At 40.1% G+C, this 20,057-nt stretch overlaps 1 protein-coding gene across 2 annotated transcripts in view; it reads left to right on the top strand.

Moving 5' to 3' along the window:
- The window catches only part of LOC122930430 (rap1 GTPase-activating protein 2-like), a 135,062-nt gene extending 115,984 nt beyond the window's left edge, over positions 1–19,078 (top strand). The window contains exons 16-21 of one of the 2 annotated variants that reach the window (XM_044283833.1): positions 554–666; positions 2,053–2,166; positions 3,845–3,962; positions 7,380–7,497; positions 10,662–10,744; positions 16,605–19,078. In XM_044283833.1, the coding sequence (XP_044139768.1) occupies positions 554–666; positions 2,053–2,166; positions 3,845–3,962; positions 7,380–7,497; positions 10,662–10,744; positions 16,605–16,607 (549 nt within the window). In that variant the 3' untranslated portion in view covers positions 16,608–19,078. The remainder of the gene's footprint in view (positions 1–553; positions 667–2,052; positions 2,167–3,844; positions 3,963–7,379; positions 7,498–10,661; positions 10,745–16,604) is intronic. The other variant, XM_044283834.1, reaches the window with a different exon arrangement.
- The last annotated feature ends 979 nt before the right edge of the window (positions 19,079–20,057 follow it).

Below are 20,057 nucleotides of genomic sequence, written 5' to 3'. Positions count from 1 at the left end.
ACAATCCCAAACCCTGCAGACAGATACAACCGCCACGCTCGAGAACAGCATTAAAATATTATTTTATTTCATTCCCTTGTAAATCAAACAGTTTAAAGGGAACACTGGCTGCAGGTCATTCGAATGGCTGGCCCCACCACAAAGAATTTAGAATTTTGGGTCCACAAAATAGTGCACTGAGATACAATCCAGATTCAGCATTGGGAACTGTTATAAAAATAAAAATCTGTAATATTTTGGTATGAAACAGTATTGAGTTGTATGCAGAAAATGTTTCCATGGTTACAGACTACAAGGAAGCCCTGTGTAGTCTGATCATGTTTTATTCCCTTCCATTTACTGCTTTCCTAAGGTAGCTTAAAACAAGATGACAGTGACTGCAGTTTCAAACCTTGCAAAGGGTTCCTTTTGTTTTCTGTAACCATGGAGACACATAGGACTGTATCAGAGCAGTACACACAAAACAATAGAGTATTTTTAATCAAGACTACTGCCTTGGATCAATAAAAAATATATTATTTGCCATGTTCTGTTATGTCAATGTGTTCTACAGCCTCCTGCAGTGGTAACAAAGACACAGTCCAAGAGCCCAATAAAACGGAGATCTGGTCTCTTCCCCCGATTGCACACTGGAGCTGAAGCACAGTCTGAAGGTCGGACTCGAAGGTACATTTTTATTGGAATGTATTATTTTGACTCAATGAGCGCTGACGATCGATATAAGATTAACATCTGCATAGGACCCAATTAAATGACCTGATTAATGAATCTCCAGACCAACTGCACCTTTCACAATATACAGAATAACAGGACATTTTGGGTTACCCTCCAGCGTTTCATCCTTTGTATACACTCAGCGTTGCTCTTTTCTTTGACACTTATAAGTATTGGATTCCACAGTATCCAGCATTACTTTTATACAGTGTAAGGGGCCCTTGTCCTTTATTATATTAAATAGTCTGTGCCTATCATTGTTTCCTAACTGTCTGGAGCGCCACCTAAATGTCTTTCACACTTCTGTTATACTAACTTTGATAGACATTTATAGAGCGGCAGCACATACAAAACACACCAAGTTGTAAAGAAAGCTCAGACGCCAGATTTATCACAAGGGCTCCGGCTGGATGATATATGTGGTGCAGGGATAGACACTTTTGTCTAACTCCATACCAATTTTTGATTGGCTTACTTTGAGACAGAATTTTATGCCAGAATTGCGACTCAATTTTAACACAAAACGGTTCATCATAGGCCACACCCTTTTACTGTTGAAGTCCCACCTCCTTTTCAAGCAAGTGAGAGAACAGTATTGAATTCATGCCACTTTTTAGACAGATTTTAGACATACACGTATTAGTAAATTTGGCCAATTTTTGCAAAATATTAACAAAACCATTGACAGACTGCAATTCATAACACAACCACTGGGTGGCCACACACAGGAACATATAGGATAGACATCTTTCAAAACTGTGTTCTTTTTTCAAAGTTGGCCATCTCACGCCACACATCATGGGATATGTTGAGCCAAGGGGGAAGGTAAGGAAGGACAGATATGTATGTGTGACCACTGCTGTATACAAACCTTCCTCACCACAGTCAACAGAGTGGGGGAGGGGGCATGGTATAGAGGTTCTCGCCATCTTCAAGGGTCCCCACACTGATCTAATATTTATTGCCTACTCAGTGGAAAATCACTTACTGATATATCTCTCGTATCATTAAGCCCTCTCAGACATTTAAAAGAGGTGAGTGGGGTCATGGAATGCAATTTTCTGTTGATGTGATTTATTTGACATCGTATACTCTTTTTTTAGGAGACGGGAGGCAGGATGTGTGTCTTATGATGTTTGGTTTGATTCTTCAGAGCGCCATTTTAGCGAGTGAAATTGCGCTCTAGGTCATCCTACAGATAACATAATTCACTATATACCCATCATTTCAGGATTGTTTCCTAAACCTACAGTACAAAGCATATAAAAGTAAAAATCTTTCAAAAAATTGGCTGATAACTGATCATATTTATAATAACTAATAATTTCTTATTGGCAGTGATAGCATGCCTGCCACGCCGAAGACCCCAGATTGTGGCCATTCATCACAGGATGTCAAATCGGAAACATCATCAAATCCAAGTTCGCCAGAGATATGTCCCAACAAAGAAAGGTAAGGATAATATTGCAATTTTGCCTAATATTCAGATTTTAAAGGGGCTCTCTGCCTCAGCCACTAGTCGTATACTCTATTAGGACATGCTGAGCTTATAGCCGGAGGGGGCTCTTGTTTGAAATGGGTCTGTCTACTGTGAAGGACACTGGTATGCATGACGATGACTTTAATAGGCAATGGCACAGTAGTTCCAGCTTCGTAGCTCATCGTGTAAGGTTTGGAAGCAGGACTACCTGGAACCAATTCGCCACTGATTAGGGGGCAGTCACACAACCGTAATTGTTTTGCTGTCCACAAACCACAGATCCACAAAACACGGATACGAGCCGTGTGCACTCTGCATCACAGTGTGGACCCATTGATTTCTGCATTCGGGCAGCCGCCCCACAAAAGATAGGACATGTTCTATATTTCGGCGAAACATGTGGACCGCTAGCCCATCCGTGTAGATTTGCGGTTTGTAGACCGCAGAACACTTACGGTTGTGTGTATGTATCCTTATTGGCAATAATTATTTACTGTTTGCACCTGTCAGTGTGCAAAGACCAATGTGCATTATGTTATCACAGTGCCATCTGGTGGCCTAAAAATGGCCTAAAAAAAAAAAGTCAGTATTTCATTTGATTTTAAATGTGTTGTGTTCCGACGTCCCAAGTAGATATCAGAAGTCCTCAGCTGACAAACCATCACCTACTACATCTGCACTCATATTAGTATGCTATATTTTATTGTCCTGATGGTATTTCTTACACTCGAAAGGGTCCGCAATCCGGAAGGTGTGGTGCGGAACGGAAGCACGGAACCCCACAGAAGCACTACAGTGCTTCCATGGGGTTTCTCTCCGTGCCTCCACACCGCAATAGTTTATTTGTTTGCAGCAGTGCAGACAGATCACAGACCTATTCAAGTTGAATGGGTCTGGATCCGTCTGTGGTAGCCCCACTGATGTTGACCATACATTAGGGACCGCAAATTGCAGTCCCCAATGTATGGAACGGCTGGGCAGCAGCTGTGTGCATGAGCCCTAACACTTATAACCCTCTCCTGGAAGAATCAGACTCCACAGAAAGGATTAGCCACCCATACTGCTGACAGGTACTCTCCAATAGCTATATTAAGTGAGTGTATGAAAGGCTTGACATGAAAGCAGACTATGCCATGGGGCCCAGAGTCAGAGGGCATCTGGCGCTTAACTTCTTTGCCTGCTTCCTGACATAAATCCACAGCATTTTCCTGCAACTAGGGGAAGCTTAGTGCAAAGAGATTTTACAGCAGCTATTGAGTTCAATGGTAACTGTATACATTGCTATGCACTTAGCACCCTCTAGTGGTGGCTGCAGTCAGCCAGATTTATTATGTACTGAAGGGAAGCACATAGAGCTGTATGGAGATTTATCACAGTATTTATGCCAGTTGTCTGATGTAGATACATTGAGAAATATGGGGTTCAGAATGACCACCATATTTATGAAGCACCTGTTCCGACAAAGTAGTTAGGTGAGGTGGAAATATATATTTTTTCCTTTTTATTAAAAAATCATCTACAAAAAATTCTATTGAAAACCCCTTCAGTTTGTAAATTCATATAGTAAACCTGGCATTGATTAATAAAAAAAATTGCAATATCTGGATTTTTGTTTAATACATTTTTTCACTTAACCTTTCTGTTTTCCAGACCGTACATTAAACTGAAAGAGAATGGGAGATCCAACATCTCTCGCTCTTCATCCAGTACCAGCAGTTTCAGCAGCACGGCTGGAGAGAGCGAGGCCATGGAGGAATATGAAAGTGTGGTGCGTATGTTACGTTATCCTAAAGTTGTGGTGAACGCGTCGGGAGAAGAGCGAAATTGTTCAGAAAATCCAGTGTTCTAGAAAAAAAAATCCTTTGTGTGAGCAGGGATAAATCATTACTAACATCATATTGTATGGTCATGTGAAAACAGATTAGTTTGGTAAAATCTTTCCGTAAAGAAAGGAAATATCACCTTTTGAAGCTCCTAGGTCCCAACGCAAGATCTATAACAGGGTCCTTCAACTATCACATGCCCTTTTGAATACTAGTCACCTGCTATGGTGCAGATAGATATTTTGGGCCCATTCAAACTCCAAGTGTAACCTTTTAAATCCCTTGTTATGTCCCTGCCCACAAGGGTTTTCAGCCAGCTTTACCAGACTACATCTGCTTACAGTCTATGGACACCTTCGGGGCAATTTTGTTCTTCATTTGACTAATTTTGGGCTACAAATAGTGATGAGCGAACTTCTGTTTTAAGTTCGGCGTCTAAAGTTCGGCTTCCGGTTAGCGGAGAATCCCGATATGGATCCCGATATGGATTCCGACTTCCGTTGTGGTCCGTGGTAGCGGAATCAATAATCGGCCATTATTGATTCCGCTACCACGGACCACAACGGAAGTCGGAATTCATATCGGGATCCATATCGGGATTCTCCGCTAACCGGAAGCCGAACTTTAGACGCCGAACTTAAAACAGAAGTTCGCTCATCACTAGCTACAAATCATTCTTTCAATTTGTCTTTATTAAAAATGTTTACCCGTTTCTGAGATAAAAGGGTTTAAAAACTGCCACGGTCTGTTTTCTTTGAATCCCATCATCTGACAGCTCATGTGTATCTCTTTTATTCTGTCCTCATAAACACTTATTTAAGCCATTTTCTTATCAGAGATCAGGAGATCAGAGATAAGAGCTGCACAGGAGACGTTAGATGATGGGATTCAAAGAAGACAGACTGTGACAGCTTGCAAACAGACTGATTTTTAATCCTTGTTTCTCGGAAATGGCTGAACATTTTTAATAAAGACCAATAGAAAAAATGATTAACCCAAAATGAGTAAAATGCAATAATGAAAAAATGCCCCAAAGGTGTCCATAGCCATTAACTGTGTATGACTCTATATAGAGGAGAGAAATTTTATTTGATTGAGGCGCTGGATTATACAAAAAAAAATTCTGTATATGACTCTGTATATGCCATGCTTCATGAAATTGGAAAAGCTAAGAGAAACTAGGAAAGATATATAACTTGATCGGACAGAAAGACAACTCAGGGACTTTACATTATATTTACAGTCGGTTTTCATGTTGGGGAGGTTATTTTTAAGGGTAGCTATAGACACATATCTCCCATAAGGTTGGTGAGTGATACATTTACCCATCTTTACCATTTGTATTTCTTGGCAGGTTGTAAAATAGGGTTTATATGGGCAGCATAAGAGTGAAGGTATATGTGTGATTTTTAGGGTGACCTGTATTTCCAGCCATGAAAGGTCCAGTGTGGTTATCTGTCAGTCACCCTGACACAGTCATATACCCCTCAGCAACCACTGGACTTTGACACTAGGAAAAGTGTTAACTTGTCCAATTTCTGGCCAAACTATTTTCCAACGTGCACTCCTGCCTCGGTAGGGTGTACATGTTTACTTCAAGGTGGGGAGAGGAATAAGCTGCCACCATGCCTCTCTGGTGGTGGCTTATATCCTATAGGATCAAAGTTCTAGAAATGTTGATATCCAGGGGGCGTCAGGAGAGAGTTGGGTGGTCACCATACACAGTAGAACACCAGCACTTTCTGCCAAATTTGGTGAGTTTGCGTAACTTTGTCTTATATGTATGAGCACCTTTAATATATTAGCGGCAAACTCTCTACTTTATGCCTACGTTAGCTGTGACTCCTATGTTATGCCATACCATCCAGGTATTCACCTACAGTACAGTACATTTAACTTGGGAGTTGGGATTCTAAGTTTCAGTATTGGGCCATACACAATAAATAACTTATCTGGCCTAAGAACCAAAAACACCAATGACGGTAACCTGTGGGGAACTAAAAAAAAAACTCTTCTGTCCGTTTCTGCTACCCGCTGGACTGTAAGTGGCTTGGTCACTAGCATTAGTGGTCCCTACTAGCACGTGTCATGGGATCAGAAACGGCTGAGAACTGGACAGTGTCACAGAAATGGTGTGACCAAGGACAGGAGTTTTTTTGTTTTTGTTTTTTTAATTGGCCACAGGATTCCACCATTGTCATTGTTGGCTCCTTGGCCTACAAACCCCTTTAGGAATGTCTGGTCAGAAAAGAGCAAACGACAATCTTCAGAAACATGCTTTACCTTCATGTGTGTCCTGAACGATGTGTCCTGCAGATGTCATGAATCTACTGGTTAAGATGGAAATATTGTTTTGTGTGGAGAAAAAAATATTTCTGCACCAATGTATTACAGGACACATTTGTAAAAGAAAAACAAGTGGGGGGAGTGGTGCTTGTTTGGTGAGATAAAACTTTGGGGAGCTTTCAAAAAATTAACAATTCTTGAGTTGCTTGCTCATTTCTAAGAACATATTTAATGTCTGAGGTCCACCTCCCAAGTTCCAAGTGAATGACTTCTCAATGTTGGAGCATTCTTAGCTACAACATTGTATAGTTTTGCAAAATACTTTGCATGTAGCGCTATTCTTCCCAACAAAATGAAGGAATGCCTTGTATGTCAATTGTTTCCATCATGTGCTCTGGTATCCATCATACAACAGCTTGGCAAAAGTGTCATTATGAATAGAAGCCACAACACAGGTGTGAACATAGCCATATACTGGTCCTGAGCTGCATCACGTTATAATTCCAGAATGACATTTTGCCCTTTTATATGATTACTTAATAAAGGAGATAAATGTTAAATGGGTCTTTAATGTTCTAAGCACATGCAAAGAAAATTATATATTGCTTTAATATTGTTGGAAACTCCCATGGCACTGGAGAAGCAATACATTCTCACTGGGACTTTTATGATGTATTTAGCATGAGTGGTTTAGCCTTCATACACTGGGCCTTAACAGGATTGACGCAACCATTAGGATGTCTTCTACAGTTTGTAGCCAGCTTGATAGATTGTTTTGTCAGCTTGTATCTGAGAAAAATGTTTGGTTTACCACTATAGCGGCTTAAGTCAATCTATAACATCTAGGGTTTATTTAATATAATGGTGCAATGTGCGCAAATGTTCTGGTAGCCATAGAAACAAATCATCTGACTGCCTCGAGGTACAAAGATACAGTCTGGCAGTTTTTCTCATATAACAGATATATGTATGTATTGCCTTATACTGGTAAATAAGACCCATCAATTATTCTTTGCCTTCCTTAAATGAAGTAAAAAAAAGGGATCTAAATATATTTTTACAAACATTTTCCACAGGGCAGCCAACCTCTGAACGCATCACCCTACAAACAGGAGGTGTTTGTCTACAGCCCGTCGCCTAGCCACGAGAACCATACTTCCACTACCCCTGTAATCATGAGCAGGAGCCCTACAGGTGCTTCCCTTATTACACTTTATGGTGGGAATTTGATGTGAGGGTAATATTTGAAGCCAGGTTTGCTTGAGTCTGCTTTGATGTACGTTGCACCAAGATTTATCAAATATCGATTGTTGTTGATTAAATTTGGTACATCGTTGAACCTAACATTTTTGTCTGTAAATGCAACTCCAGTTTTTTTACTGGAGAGAAATTTAAACTTTTTTGTGACTTTTTAAAACAATCCCAGTGATAAATTTTAAGTGAGACCCTAGCTAACTATACCCACTTTACCATCCATTTTTCAAAACTGGAGGGCGTGGAATAAAAAAGCCAAAAGTTTGTAACGGTCACGTCCACACACACAGGGGGAAGGATAGTGACCACTGCGCTCCACCCTCACCCCTGGCCCTGCCTACTTGCCTCACAGGGGACAGGGGACAACTGGACGACAGTCCCTTACTTAGGATATGTGCAGAAAAGACAGACAAGACAAAATACGGAACGTGAACGGACCGAGTCAGAACCAAGAGAGTACAAAGGGTTAAGCAAAGAATGGTCAGGAGAAGCCGGGGTCAAATACCAGGAGAGTAGAGAAGTACCAGAGGAGTCCACAAAGAGTAGTCAGATGGGAGCCGAGGTCACAATACCAGGAGGGATGCGCAGTACAGGAGGAGCAGGCAAAGGATCGTCAGGGAACAGGATCAGGTAAGTATTCAGTAGTCCAACAAATAGCCAGGAACCTAGAATTGACAGGCAACCTGTGGCCAGCAGGCTGCCTGTATTTATAGTGGGGTCTGAGGGCCATGTAACGTGGCCAGCGTCACATGACCGATAGACAGACAAGTCGAGCACCGAGTGATCAGCTCAGCACTCAAGGCAGACCTAGGAGCAGGGAGCCTCCCAGCTAGCAAAGCCGCCCTGGGAACGAGGCCAAACACAGATCCTCGCTCCCGAAGCAAAGCAGCAGGTCTGCGGCTGATGGGAGACCGAGTGCACCTTTGGCGCCCTGTGACAAAGTTGCAACATTTTAGCGCAAGTAAGCCTCAAGAGCCCTATTTTACGAATTTGTGAGGCCAGAATTCTGGAGTGCAGGATGTAAACCTTGCCCCCCCCCCCCCCAAATATCTCTAGGACTGAATACAGGAGACTTGATTAAACTTATGGCAGCAGATGAAGCAGAATTTTATATTCAGCAAAGTCATTCAGAAAAATAGGGCAGTTCTTGTAAAGCTACAGCTTGATCGTACAAGTGTAGACTGCAAGATATCTAATCTGAGTTATAGTACTGCTCGTATTTGCTAATATAGGGGGTGAACTGTATAGATAGTATGCTGCTTAATATAAATGGCCCAGCATATGCTAAAAGTCCATGAATGTGCATTCTGCATATCTCTTCCATAAAAATACCTGTATAAGCTAACCATGTGTAGAAACAATTCCTCTCTGCTGTATTTTTTCCATATATATACATCAGCCATAACATTAAAACTGGTAGAGCGACTAAAATTATCTCCAAACAATGGTAGCTATCATGGGGTTGGATATATTAGGCACCAAGTAAACTATTAATTCAATAGAGTTGATATATTTTGGAAACAGGAAAAGTGAGCAAGCGTAAGGATCTGAGTGACTCCACCAAGGGCATAATAATACAAGTGGGTCAAAATATCTCCAAAATGACAGGGTATTCCTTTGGTATGCATTAGTTAGTAGTTACCAGAGGGGTTCAAGGAAGGGCCATCAGCGATTTGGCAACAGGGTCATGGGCACCGAACTTTCATTGATGCACATCCATTCCATGGAGGCCCCACCGGGAGTTAAAAGTTTTGCTCCTAATATCCTGGTGCCAGAGGCCACAAGAAGCCTTCAGAGGTCTTGTAGAGTCTATGTTTTGATGAGATAGGGCTGTTTTGTTGGCATAAGGGGGTCCTACACAATAAGAGGCAGGTGGCTTAAATGTTATGAATGGGATACATGATAGGTTTACAAAGAGCCATAGACATGCAGATGAAATAACATGCAAATGACCAACTGTCCTTTAGCTATAGTGCATGTAGTCTTCTCTCTTTACTCATTCTTTTTATTATTTTGCTGTTGTTACTGAATATTGGAAACAATCATAGAAGTTCTTAACTGTAACTGAAAAGCTTAAGAGGACCTGTGCTCAGTTATCAGTGCTTGAAGTCTGTCATGGTAGAATTTTTGCATGATTCCTAATCAAGTGATCTAATCATGTTGTTTGCAATGCTTCAAAAAATCAGTCTAGGGGCAAAAGAATAAGAAGACATGACTAAGGGTGGTCTAGCTTCTTCCGACCTCAAATGGCAGAAGATTCTTTTTATTAAGCAAAAACGTGGGTGTTCCCTTACAACCTACAGTTCAAATCATCCAATCACATTATGGCAACTGTTGTAACAAGAACCTATATGTCTCTTTAGGATGACATATGGAAGTAATCAAAGTAGCTCTTAGGTGGGAAAAAGTGAACTCTTTTTTCTAGATACATGAGGAGTCTACATCCAGATTATACCAGGTATTGCAGACTAAGAATGTGATTACAAAGAGTATATAATTCAGAAATTTGCAGAACAGCAGTTTTTAAAGAGAATAGAAAACCAGGATTTAATTATGTTTAATAAATCTTACTATAGCAAGCCTGAGGCTACAATATTTCCAGGTTCTCACAACATCTGACAGTGTTCTGGCCAACATTGTATGGATCCAACCTATTGTGAACACATACATAGCACTAACAATATTCTGGCCATTATATGTGAACATTAAGATAGAGAATGATTTGGATCCACATAATATCCCTGTTAGGAGGAGGAATAAGAACAGAAGACAGGTTCAAAGATTTTATGAGAACTCGGAGGTTGTTCTGACTCTTTGGGCCTGTAACTTTAAGCACTTATAACTCATCAGAAGATCAGGACATTGAACTGTCTGAATTTTTTGTGTAGACTGAGGAACCATCATTATGTTTGAGTCTCACATTATAAGGAAGAAGTGCAGAATTTTACCATTTTTGTACAGTGTGAAGAGCATCAACTATACCTCTTTAAATTCTATAAGTAGCTAGTAAATTCATAGTACTCTGTCTTCCCACATATAGTCTGAAGGAAATAAGGTGAATGAATAAAATCAAGTGCACCTCTGATCATCTCTCCTTCTCACAGATGTAAAGAGTAAAAATTCCCCAAGATCCAACCTCAAATTTCGTTTTGATAAACTCAGCCAGTCAAGTTCCGGCTCAAGTACAGTAAGTAGCATTGTCTACAGATGTCCAACCCAAGGCAGCATGGGCGAGCTGTACTGTTGTGTCATATGAGCTGGCTTGTGAAAAGTTTGAGTGTCACATATACTGTAGGTAGTAGGCTAGTTCCTATACTTACCCTATTTTCCATCATGGCTGTGCTGTGACTGGATTCTTCCTACCTGGGAATGTATTGGACATTTCTACAGTAGTTTGTTGGTAAATGGAAGTCATGTGTTTGCCACTAGACTGTTCTTTTAAAGTGGAAATCTTGTGTATTTTATTTGTGCTGGTTTACAAAGAAATGACAAAGATTTACACCATTTGACAGATTGTTGCTTAAGTCTATAATCGCTCATTGTCATAAGGTCCCATGTTCTTTTGCATGAAAATGGCCACGTGAGCCACATAAATGATCCAGTGCCCTGAGAGCTTGCAACATACAAAGCAGCTTAGTATTTATAATTTGCGTCTTCTAGCTTATAGTCTCATCTATACAATTTATCTTCATGTATGGCAATCGTAACAGTAGTCTCATCTATACAATTTATATTCATGTATGGCAATTGTAACAGGCTTGTGCTAAACAGTTTGAAAGCTCTGATAACGTAATACCTTACAGTACTAACCTTCATAGCTAAATACCATGAGGCTAGATAATTGGCTAGATAATTGGGTTAGATCTCCTTAGTGACTGGCCTGTTTTGGGCTTTAGTGGCCAAGGACATTTTCCTTTTTGTATTGTCACACTCCAAGACCTATAATTTTTTTATTTTTCCTTTTAGCCGTATGAAGGCTTGTTCTTTTGCGGGACAAGTAGTTTCTAATGGTACCATTTTGAGGGTATACATAACTCATTGATTGAAAAACCCCAGAAATAATACCACTGAGTTTTTAACGTTATAAATTTAGCGGCAGTCATTTTTGGGCATGAATAACATAGATAACTTTATTCTCGGTGTCAGTATGACTACTGCAATATCAAATACATATACCCTAGTTCTTATTCTACTACTATTGCACAATAAAAACCCCTCTAAAAAATAAAAGAAAATGTTTTTGCATCCCAAGACTCGTATATAGTTTTTTCTTTTTCTTTCTACTAAGCTCTGCGAGGGATCGATTTTTGCATGCACATAGCTTGCTGCTTCATTCATTTCTATGGGACTTGGGCTCTGTACTCGACTGTGTTCAACTGTCCTACTGACAGTGAGTGGAACTGCAGGAGCATGCTTGACTATCACTCCATTCATGTGGAGAACACAGGACCCCCGTTCTCATGAATGGTGGTGGTCAAAGCAGTTGGACCAGCACTGATCAGGTACATTCCCTATTCTTAAGAAGATTTCGGACCAAATGCTGTAAAAAAGTTATACTCCTCCCTGTTCACACAGTGTCAGTCCCTGTCACACTTGCTTAAACTATCTGTCACTGACATGCTGACTATTACGCTATTACTGTTACACTTGCATTCATTATCATTCATGCACAAACTACCAGTCATACATAAATTAGTTAATAATGGAAACTGTTCAAGATAAGAATGGTCCTATAAATATCAAAAAAAAAAAAGAACAAATACATACAAGGACACGTACACCCAAGATAAGTGATAAAGCTAAATGTATTAAATTACAAATTAATGGGAAGGAACATATCCAAAGGGGCTAAAAACATATAAAATATATACGTAATTTATACACGAGGGCCAAGGACAACAACCAAAAGTGGATCAGAACACCAGGGTTAAAATATAAACTTCAATTACATATAAAAAGGCCAAGTTTGTTTTTACAGTGCAAAAAGTGCACAATTAACATGCAAGAAAGGAAGTGTCATAAAGTACTAAAAAAGCAAAGGAATCAAAAAACGGCAGTAAAGTTCCAAAATACAGTCAAGATAATGGTAATGCTACATCCAATAGAACATAAGCAAAGGCAAATTTGTGTGAATACAAAGAAAATATCAAGAGGCCCAGGGCTAAATCTAAGACACAGGAGGGTGAAGCCCCGCATGTACTGCTGCTACTGCAGCTTCCTCAGGGGTCTAGATGAGAATGGAGGGAGCACAGTATACGGCAATAGAAGAATTATGCTAGGGCAGCACGGCGGTTAGTGTCACCTGACATCTGGCGCAGCGTAATACTGTTATCGATATGCTATGGTATGTCCAATTACTGTATGTGGCACACAGTAATTAATAAGAAGCTGCTATACCATGTTATATTACAAGAAATGACTACACTACACACATGTAAATCACACATACTGGTGCACATCACCTGCTATTGTGTAACCCCAGTCATAGACACAAAGACTCCCTTACAGTTATTTTAGCTCAAAAGGAAATCTTGAAGGGAATGTATCATCTTTATTTTTTACTGCTCAATACCAGATAATGACACATATTTTTCTAATCTGTTTTTTATTTTTTGATTGTAGTTTTTTGTTTTTGTTTATTTTCTGTACATGATTATGGGGGAAGCCATTCGGTTTGAGTTGTTTAGAGAGATGTTGTTTAGACATGCGGTGTGACCTGTGCAGACGTCACCGAGCAGGGAGGGGGAGGAGTAGGTCGGCAGTGACCATCACCTGTTGTGCATGGTGGACTATAGAGGTGTTATCTGTCACTGGCTTTTAGGATTTTTGTTTAATATAGAAAGTACCACAGAATATTAAAAACAACATAATTAAAGCTCTTAAAAATATGTTTAACGTAAAATCATGATTTAAACAATAGGTTATTTTCTGATGACATATTCTCTTTAAAGGCAACCTGTCACTAGCAACCTCCATATCTGTTTGGATAGACACATAGCTGTGGTTCCCATTATTATTTTCTCTTTGATGATCAGATGCTCTGCTTTGATACTTTTTCTAAATATGCAAATGAGGCCCTTTGGAACAACGTGGATGTCACTGTTGCTCTCATTGCATCCAATCTCAGCTTCTTTCTGTGGCCAGCCACTCCCTCACTGCTTTGACTGACAGACCCATGCAGTCGCATAGTAGCGAGGAGGGGCTGACCACAGAAAGAAGCAGGGATTGGATGCAATGAAGTCAACGGTGACGCCTTTGTTGCACCAAAGGCCTAATTTGCATATTAAGAAAAAGTAACAGTACCAGAGCCTCAGATCAACACTCATTAGGTGAACTATAGCTATGTGTCTATGCTAAGGGATGGATAGGGAGGTCTCTGGTGACAGACTACTTTTAACAGATTGCTGACCTAGGATGAGGATGCTCGTCCTAACTGGCCGATACTTAACGCCGTAGGATGAGCATTCTCGTACTAGGGTTAAACGGCTGCCCCACACGCGCTGCCACGATTAGCAGCAGGGGCCCACCTTATACTGACAGCCAGGCCCCTGCTGTATCTGCCAGCATCGGTGAAAACACTGATGCCGGTGGATTAACCCGCTGTATGCCACAGTCACGTTGACCGTGGCATACAGGGGTTTGCGGCAGCTTGTACATCCCCATCGGGTCCCCGTGCTGCGGTGACGGGGACCTGATGGTTGCTATGGCAGCCCCGATGCCTGTGCCAGCTACGGAAGCCCAAGAGATCCAGCCCCAGGGATGGGTCTCCTAGGCAACTGTCAGCATTTTACAATGTAAGGCACTGACCATTCAATACAGCACAAACAAATGTATTGTGCTGTATTGAAACAGGGATCAACCCTGAAATGTTGAAGTCCCATAGTGGGACAAAAATTAATAAATTATAGAAGTGAAATAAAAGTGTTTTTAACAATAAAAAAATTAAAGCCCCTTTCCCATAAAAAGAGACATATAAAATTGTGAAAAATAGAAAAATAAAATAATAAGCACACATATTAGGTATCGCCGAGTCCAGAACAGCCTGCAATATAAAAATATACCATGATCCACCCAGTCCGGTCAACATTGTAAAAAAAATTGTAATAAAAACAGTGCTAAAAAAAAGCAATTTTTTGTCACTTTTTATCACAAAAAGTTTAATACAAAGCGATAAAAAAGTCATACGGTGTATGTACCCAAAAATAGTACCAATCAAACCGTCATCTCATCCCGCAAAAAATGAGTTCCTACATAAGACAATCAGCCAAAAAATAAAAAAGATATGGCTTTCAGAAAATGGAGACATAAAAACATAATTTTTGGGTTTCAATTTTTTTTTATTGTTTAAAACCAAAATATATATAAAAAAAAACATTAAGTATCGCTGCATCCGTAACAACCTGCTCTATAAAAATATCACATGAGCTAGCCCGTCTGGAGAAAACCATAAAAAAAATTAAAACCGTGCCAAAAAATTGATTATTTTGTCACCATACATCACAAAAAGTGTAATACCAAACGATCAAAAAGTAGTATGTACCCCAAAATAGTACCAATCAAACCGTCATCTCATCCTGCAAAAAATGAGACATAACTAAGACAATCTCCCAAAAAAAAAAAAGATATGGCTTTCAGAAAATGGAGACATAAAAACATAGTTTTTTGTTTCAAAAATGTTTTTATTGTTTAAAACCAAAATATATATAAAAAAAAAAACATTAAGTATAGCCGCATCCGTAACAACCTTCTCTATAAAAATATCACATGAGCTTAACTAAGACAATCGCCCAAAAAATAAAAAAAGATTTGGCTTTCTGAAAATGGAGACATAAAAACATGATTGTTTTTCTTTCAAAAATTGTGTGCTCTGCTGTGTTTCCGTACAGCAGTTTATGACCACATATGGGGTGTTTCTGTAAACTGCAGAATCAGGTTAATAAATATATATATATTTTTTTTTTGCTGTTAACCCTTTATGTGTTAGAGGAAAAAAAGAATTAAAAGGGAGAATCTGCCCAAAAAGTTTTTTGGGTCCTTAAAAAAGTGGGTTTTGGAAATTTTCTTAAAATTTTTTACATTTTCTTCTAAAATTCTAAGCCTTTTAAGATCCTAAAAAAATTAATTACATGTACAAAATGATGCAAACACGAAAGTGGATATATGGGAATGTAAGGTAATAACTCTCTTATGATGTATCACTATCTGCCTTAAAAGCAGAGAAATTCAAATTTTAAAAATGGCTAATTTTTCCAATTTTTCGGAAAAGGTGAATTATATCGACCAAATTTTTTCACTATCATGAAGTACAATGTGTCGCGAGAAAACTGTCTCAGAATAGCTTGGATAAGTAAAAACATTCCAAAGTTATCACCACATAAAGTGACACATGTCAAGTTTCCAAGAAAACAGCCTGGTCCTTAAGGTAAAAAATGTCAAGGTCCTTAAGTTGGTAAGGGCTCATGTACACGACCGTTGCCTGTTTTGCAGTCCACAACTTGTGGATCCGCAAAACACGGATACCGGGCATATGCATTTTCCATTTTGCGGAACAGAACGTCCAGCCCATAATAGAACAATCCTATCCTTGTCTGTTATGCAGACAAGAATAGAACAAAAATGCGTATCGGATGCGGATCAAAAATACAATCGTGTGAATGAGCCCCAAGGCTACAGGTCCAAATGATTGATCAGTAGAGCAGGGAGCAGAAAGGCTAGGTGCACCCCTGAATGTGCCTTACACGGCTGAGTCAGTCCTCTTCATGTGTACAGTTGCTTATCAGTCAGGATTAAGCGCAACTGAGTTCAGCTAGACAGCTGGAAAAAATACATATCTTTGCCATCATTTTGCATTTCTTGCTGACAGCTTACTGTATGCCTGAGGTCTTCACTTTTTTTTTTACATACGTCTTTGTCTTGCTGCTTGTGTCATGTTGTGATTGTGACAAAACATAGAGCTCTGAATGCTAAGCTTCAGCATGATCTTCTGTACACACCATGTCTCCTCATCCATCGTTTCTGTACTGACGACTGTTCATTTTGTGTTGCAGTGAACTGACGCCCTGTCAAAGTGGAACTACCAACTTTAAAACTGGCCTGCGAGGGTATAGTCACTCCACGAAAAGCTACTGCCACAATGAATTCATGGAAATGTCTAACTCCCAAGCTGTTTCCCACTAATCAAAGAACGAACTGCCATCTTAGTGCACTCCTTGTGTCCTGTGACACTCGTCTTGTGAACGGAGTTTATAGTATGACCTGTCTTGTCCAATAGTGGAATTGACTCTTGCCCATATTTTTCTTTCACATTATCTAAAGCAGAGATTTTTTTATTTTAATGTGAAGCACCGTACTTGCACGGACTATATAGCACCTCATCACCGAGTGCCAAGTTTATTAAAGGAGATTCACTGGAATTTGGGAATTCTTACCACAATTTTGGGCATTCTCTCTAGGTGGTACTTGATGTTTGATACAGTGATATCTGCTGTTCCATCTACCTTAGGATCTTCATGTGGCACGTCTCATTTCTGCCATAGAGTCATATCAGATGACCTATAGAGGTGAACGGTTTCATTAAACATGGCTGCTTTTTGCCACCTTATGCAACATATATGCACAAGTGCATCTGAATGTGCTATGGCTTGAAGAACGAATCCAATATTGGGAAATATCACAAATCAGGGTCCCATGAGATAAGCATAAGTTAAGGCACAGAATAGGTCATCATCCTCGTTACACATTGGTGCACATTTGCTAAGACTCTCTAAAGTAAGACAGTGGGAACTTAGACGACTGGACAATCTTAAACTGCATCAGATTTATCACCGTGGCTGATGCCTGCTGGTAAATCTGGTTTACCTATAGACTGTCTAATATAAAGGTGTCTTTAAGGCTGTATTGGTTGCAATCCTGGAGGAGATTCCCGGCAATCACCTGCTCATTAGCGGAGAAGACCACTGCTAGTACATGCAGCGATCTCCTCCATAGTATGGGGAGGAATGATCGTTATACCACTGCTTGTCCTCATGATGTCCAGTTGTTTGCCGACAGCAGATTGTGATTAGACAGTACAATCTGCCGCCGGCAAACAATGATTTTTAAAGCTGTTGAAAGATTCCAATTGCCCAATGAACAAGTGTTTGCTCGTACATCGGCGGCAGTATTACACTGCCAGATCACCACTAAAGAGCGTTCGTACAAACTCTAGTTAGCGATAATCTGGTAGCTAATCTGCCAGTCTAGTACAGGCTTTACACTGCACGATTGTTGGGTAGATTATCAAGGATGAACGTTCGTAGGAACGCTCATTTCCAATTTATTTTTCCCATTTAAAGCTCGTGCTGATCACCCGATGAACGATCAAAACGCTTTTTCATCTGATGAAACAATCGTTCATGCGGACACAGAAGTCATAGTTTCTGGGCAGCAGGTTGTGCGGTGTAGAGAATAATCTGCTCCCCAGAAACAATGAATTTGTATGGGGATGAGTGATAGCAGTAGCCATCGCTCACCCTCATACAGTGCTTCACCCCCACTGACGAGCAGACATTTGTCGTGAAGGAACACTTCCGTACTGATAATCAGCTGCTTCATCAGGCCATGTTTACACCACTTATTTGTCGACTTAATTGATGCCCATAAAATTGACACATTTTTTGGCTCACGATCACATTTAGACCCTTATCGGATGAGTTGCAAACAGTGTCGGAAAGTGTCTAAATCACTTAACAAATGTGTTGCAGGCATGTACGTCAGGTTTCTGTTTTGTTTTGGGGTTTTTTTGGCACAAATTACAGCAGAATTCTGGCACTGATCAGGAAATCTCCCCTGTTGTGTTTCTAGTTCTGGAAAATTTCCTTGAGTGTGGATGTGGGCTAGACTAATGCTCGGAAATATCATCTGGTCACAGGAACATGTACCGTACTACCCACTCTTGAGAAATAATCTTGATGCAGAGAATTTGGATTGAAAATTGGACAGTAATGCCATATGTTTCAGCACTTTTTCCACCTCTGTGGAATTTCGTAGATACAGGTGGTATCTGCCACATTGTGTTCACTTGAAGCTTTGCTCCAGAATTATATAAACCAAAGTTTAAAACTGACGACAGGGGATGCTGCAGGGGTGGGAGTATGGATGACCATGAAGCAAGTGAGGTGTACGCACCTAGGCAGGTCATCCATTATTTGCTTCAGCAACTGGCCAAGGATGTATTCCTACACGGATCCTCAAAACACGGACACTGGCCGTGTGCACACCGCATCACGGTGCAGATCCATCGACTTCAATGGTTCTTTGGTCCGCATGTTGTGACATACAGGACATCTATCTTTTGCAGCAGCTATTCATATGCTCGCTCCATGGTGGGTCCGCACAGCCGATATTAGTGTTTAACAGTTCCATGGTTTGCAGATCACGAAAGACTTAGGGGGAAATTTATCATAAGGAGAATATCTGAAGTCACTTTTGCTTGAGTCTGTGTTGGAGTACTTTGTGCCACATTTATCAAATGTCACAAATTGTTTGATAAATTTGGCTTGTCCTTAAACCTAACTCTTCTGTCTAGAGAAGCTACTCCAGTTTTCTTACTCCACCCTCCTCCTGGAGTAAGATTGCGACTTTTTGTGACTTAAAAAAAAAAGCCGCAATGATAAATCTGGAGCGAAACTCATTAACATAGCTAACCACGCCCACTGTTCCACCCATTTTACAAAACTGGAGTGAGTGGTGTAAAAATCCAAAAAGTCGCAAAATTTTGCTCAAGTGAGTGTAAAAGTTGCAAGCCATACTTTGTAACTTTTTGATGCCAGAATTTTGGAGTGAATGTATGATAAATCAGGGCCTTACAGCCTAGTGAATGCCCCCTAACCCAACTTTTTGTCAGCATCTGTCTTCAGTTTTAAACTTCAGCAGAGCTACACTTTAAAGGCTTTGGGCACCTTTAGGTTTATGTTTTTATCATTCAGTTTTAAACCTTTTTGGACTAAATATCAGTTTTCCAATTTGTTTTTTTAATTAAAAAAGTGCAGTTTTTCTCTACTGCTTTCGCTTTCAGTGCATCTTCAGACTAATGATCTCTGCCTCAAAGTGAATTCAGCTGGAGATTACAGAGTGCCACTGTATGTTTGAGATAGACTATATCTACAGTATATTAAATCAGAAAGAAGTCTCACTATGACCACTTCCTCCACAGCATTCACAGAGATGGATTCTGTGTTACATCCAAAAATTCTTGCCCAAAACTGGGGCAAATCTTATAAGGGTACATCCCCAAGATTAGGTTTCCCGATGCAGTTTTGGAAGCCAAAATCAGGAGTGAATAAAAAATAAAAAATAAAGAGAATTTGTATCTGTCCTTTATACTTTCTCTCTTTCTATGATCCTCTCCTGGTTTTCAAAACTGCCTCAGGAAATCTGTGTGGCCGTTCCCTTAGAGCAGGGATGCCCAACCTGCGGCCCTCCAGCTGTTGCAGAACTATAACTTCAATCATGCTTGGACA

Source organism: Bufo gargarizans, chromosome 3, assembly GCF_014858855.1.
Source record: "Bufo gargarizans isolate SCDJY-AF-19 chromosome 3, ASM1485885v1, whole genome shotgun sequence".
Taxonomy (NCBI): domain Eukaryota; kingdom Metazoa; phylum Chordata; class Amphibia; order Anura; family Bufonidae; genus Bufo; species Bufo gargarizans.
Note: the sequence above shows the minus strand (reverse complement) of the source record. Positions and strands in the feature narration are given on the sequence as shown.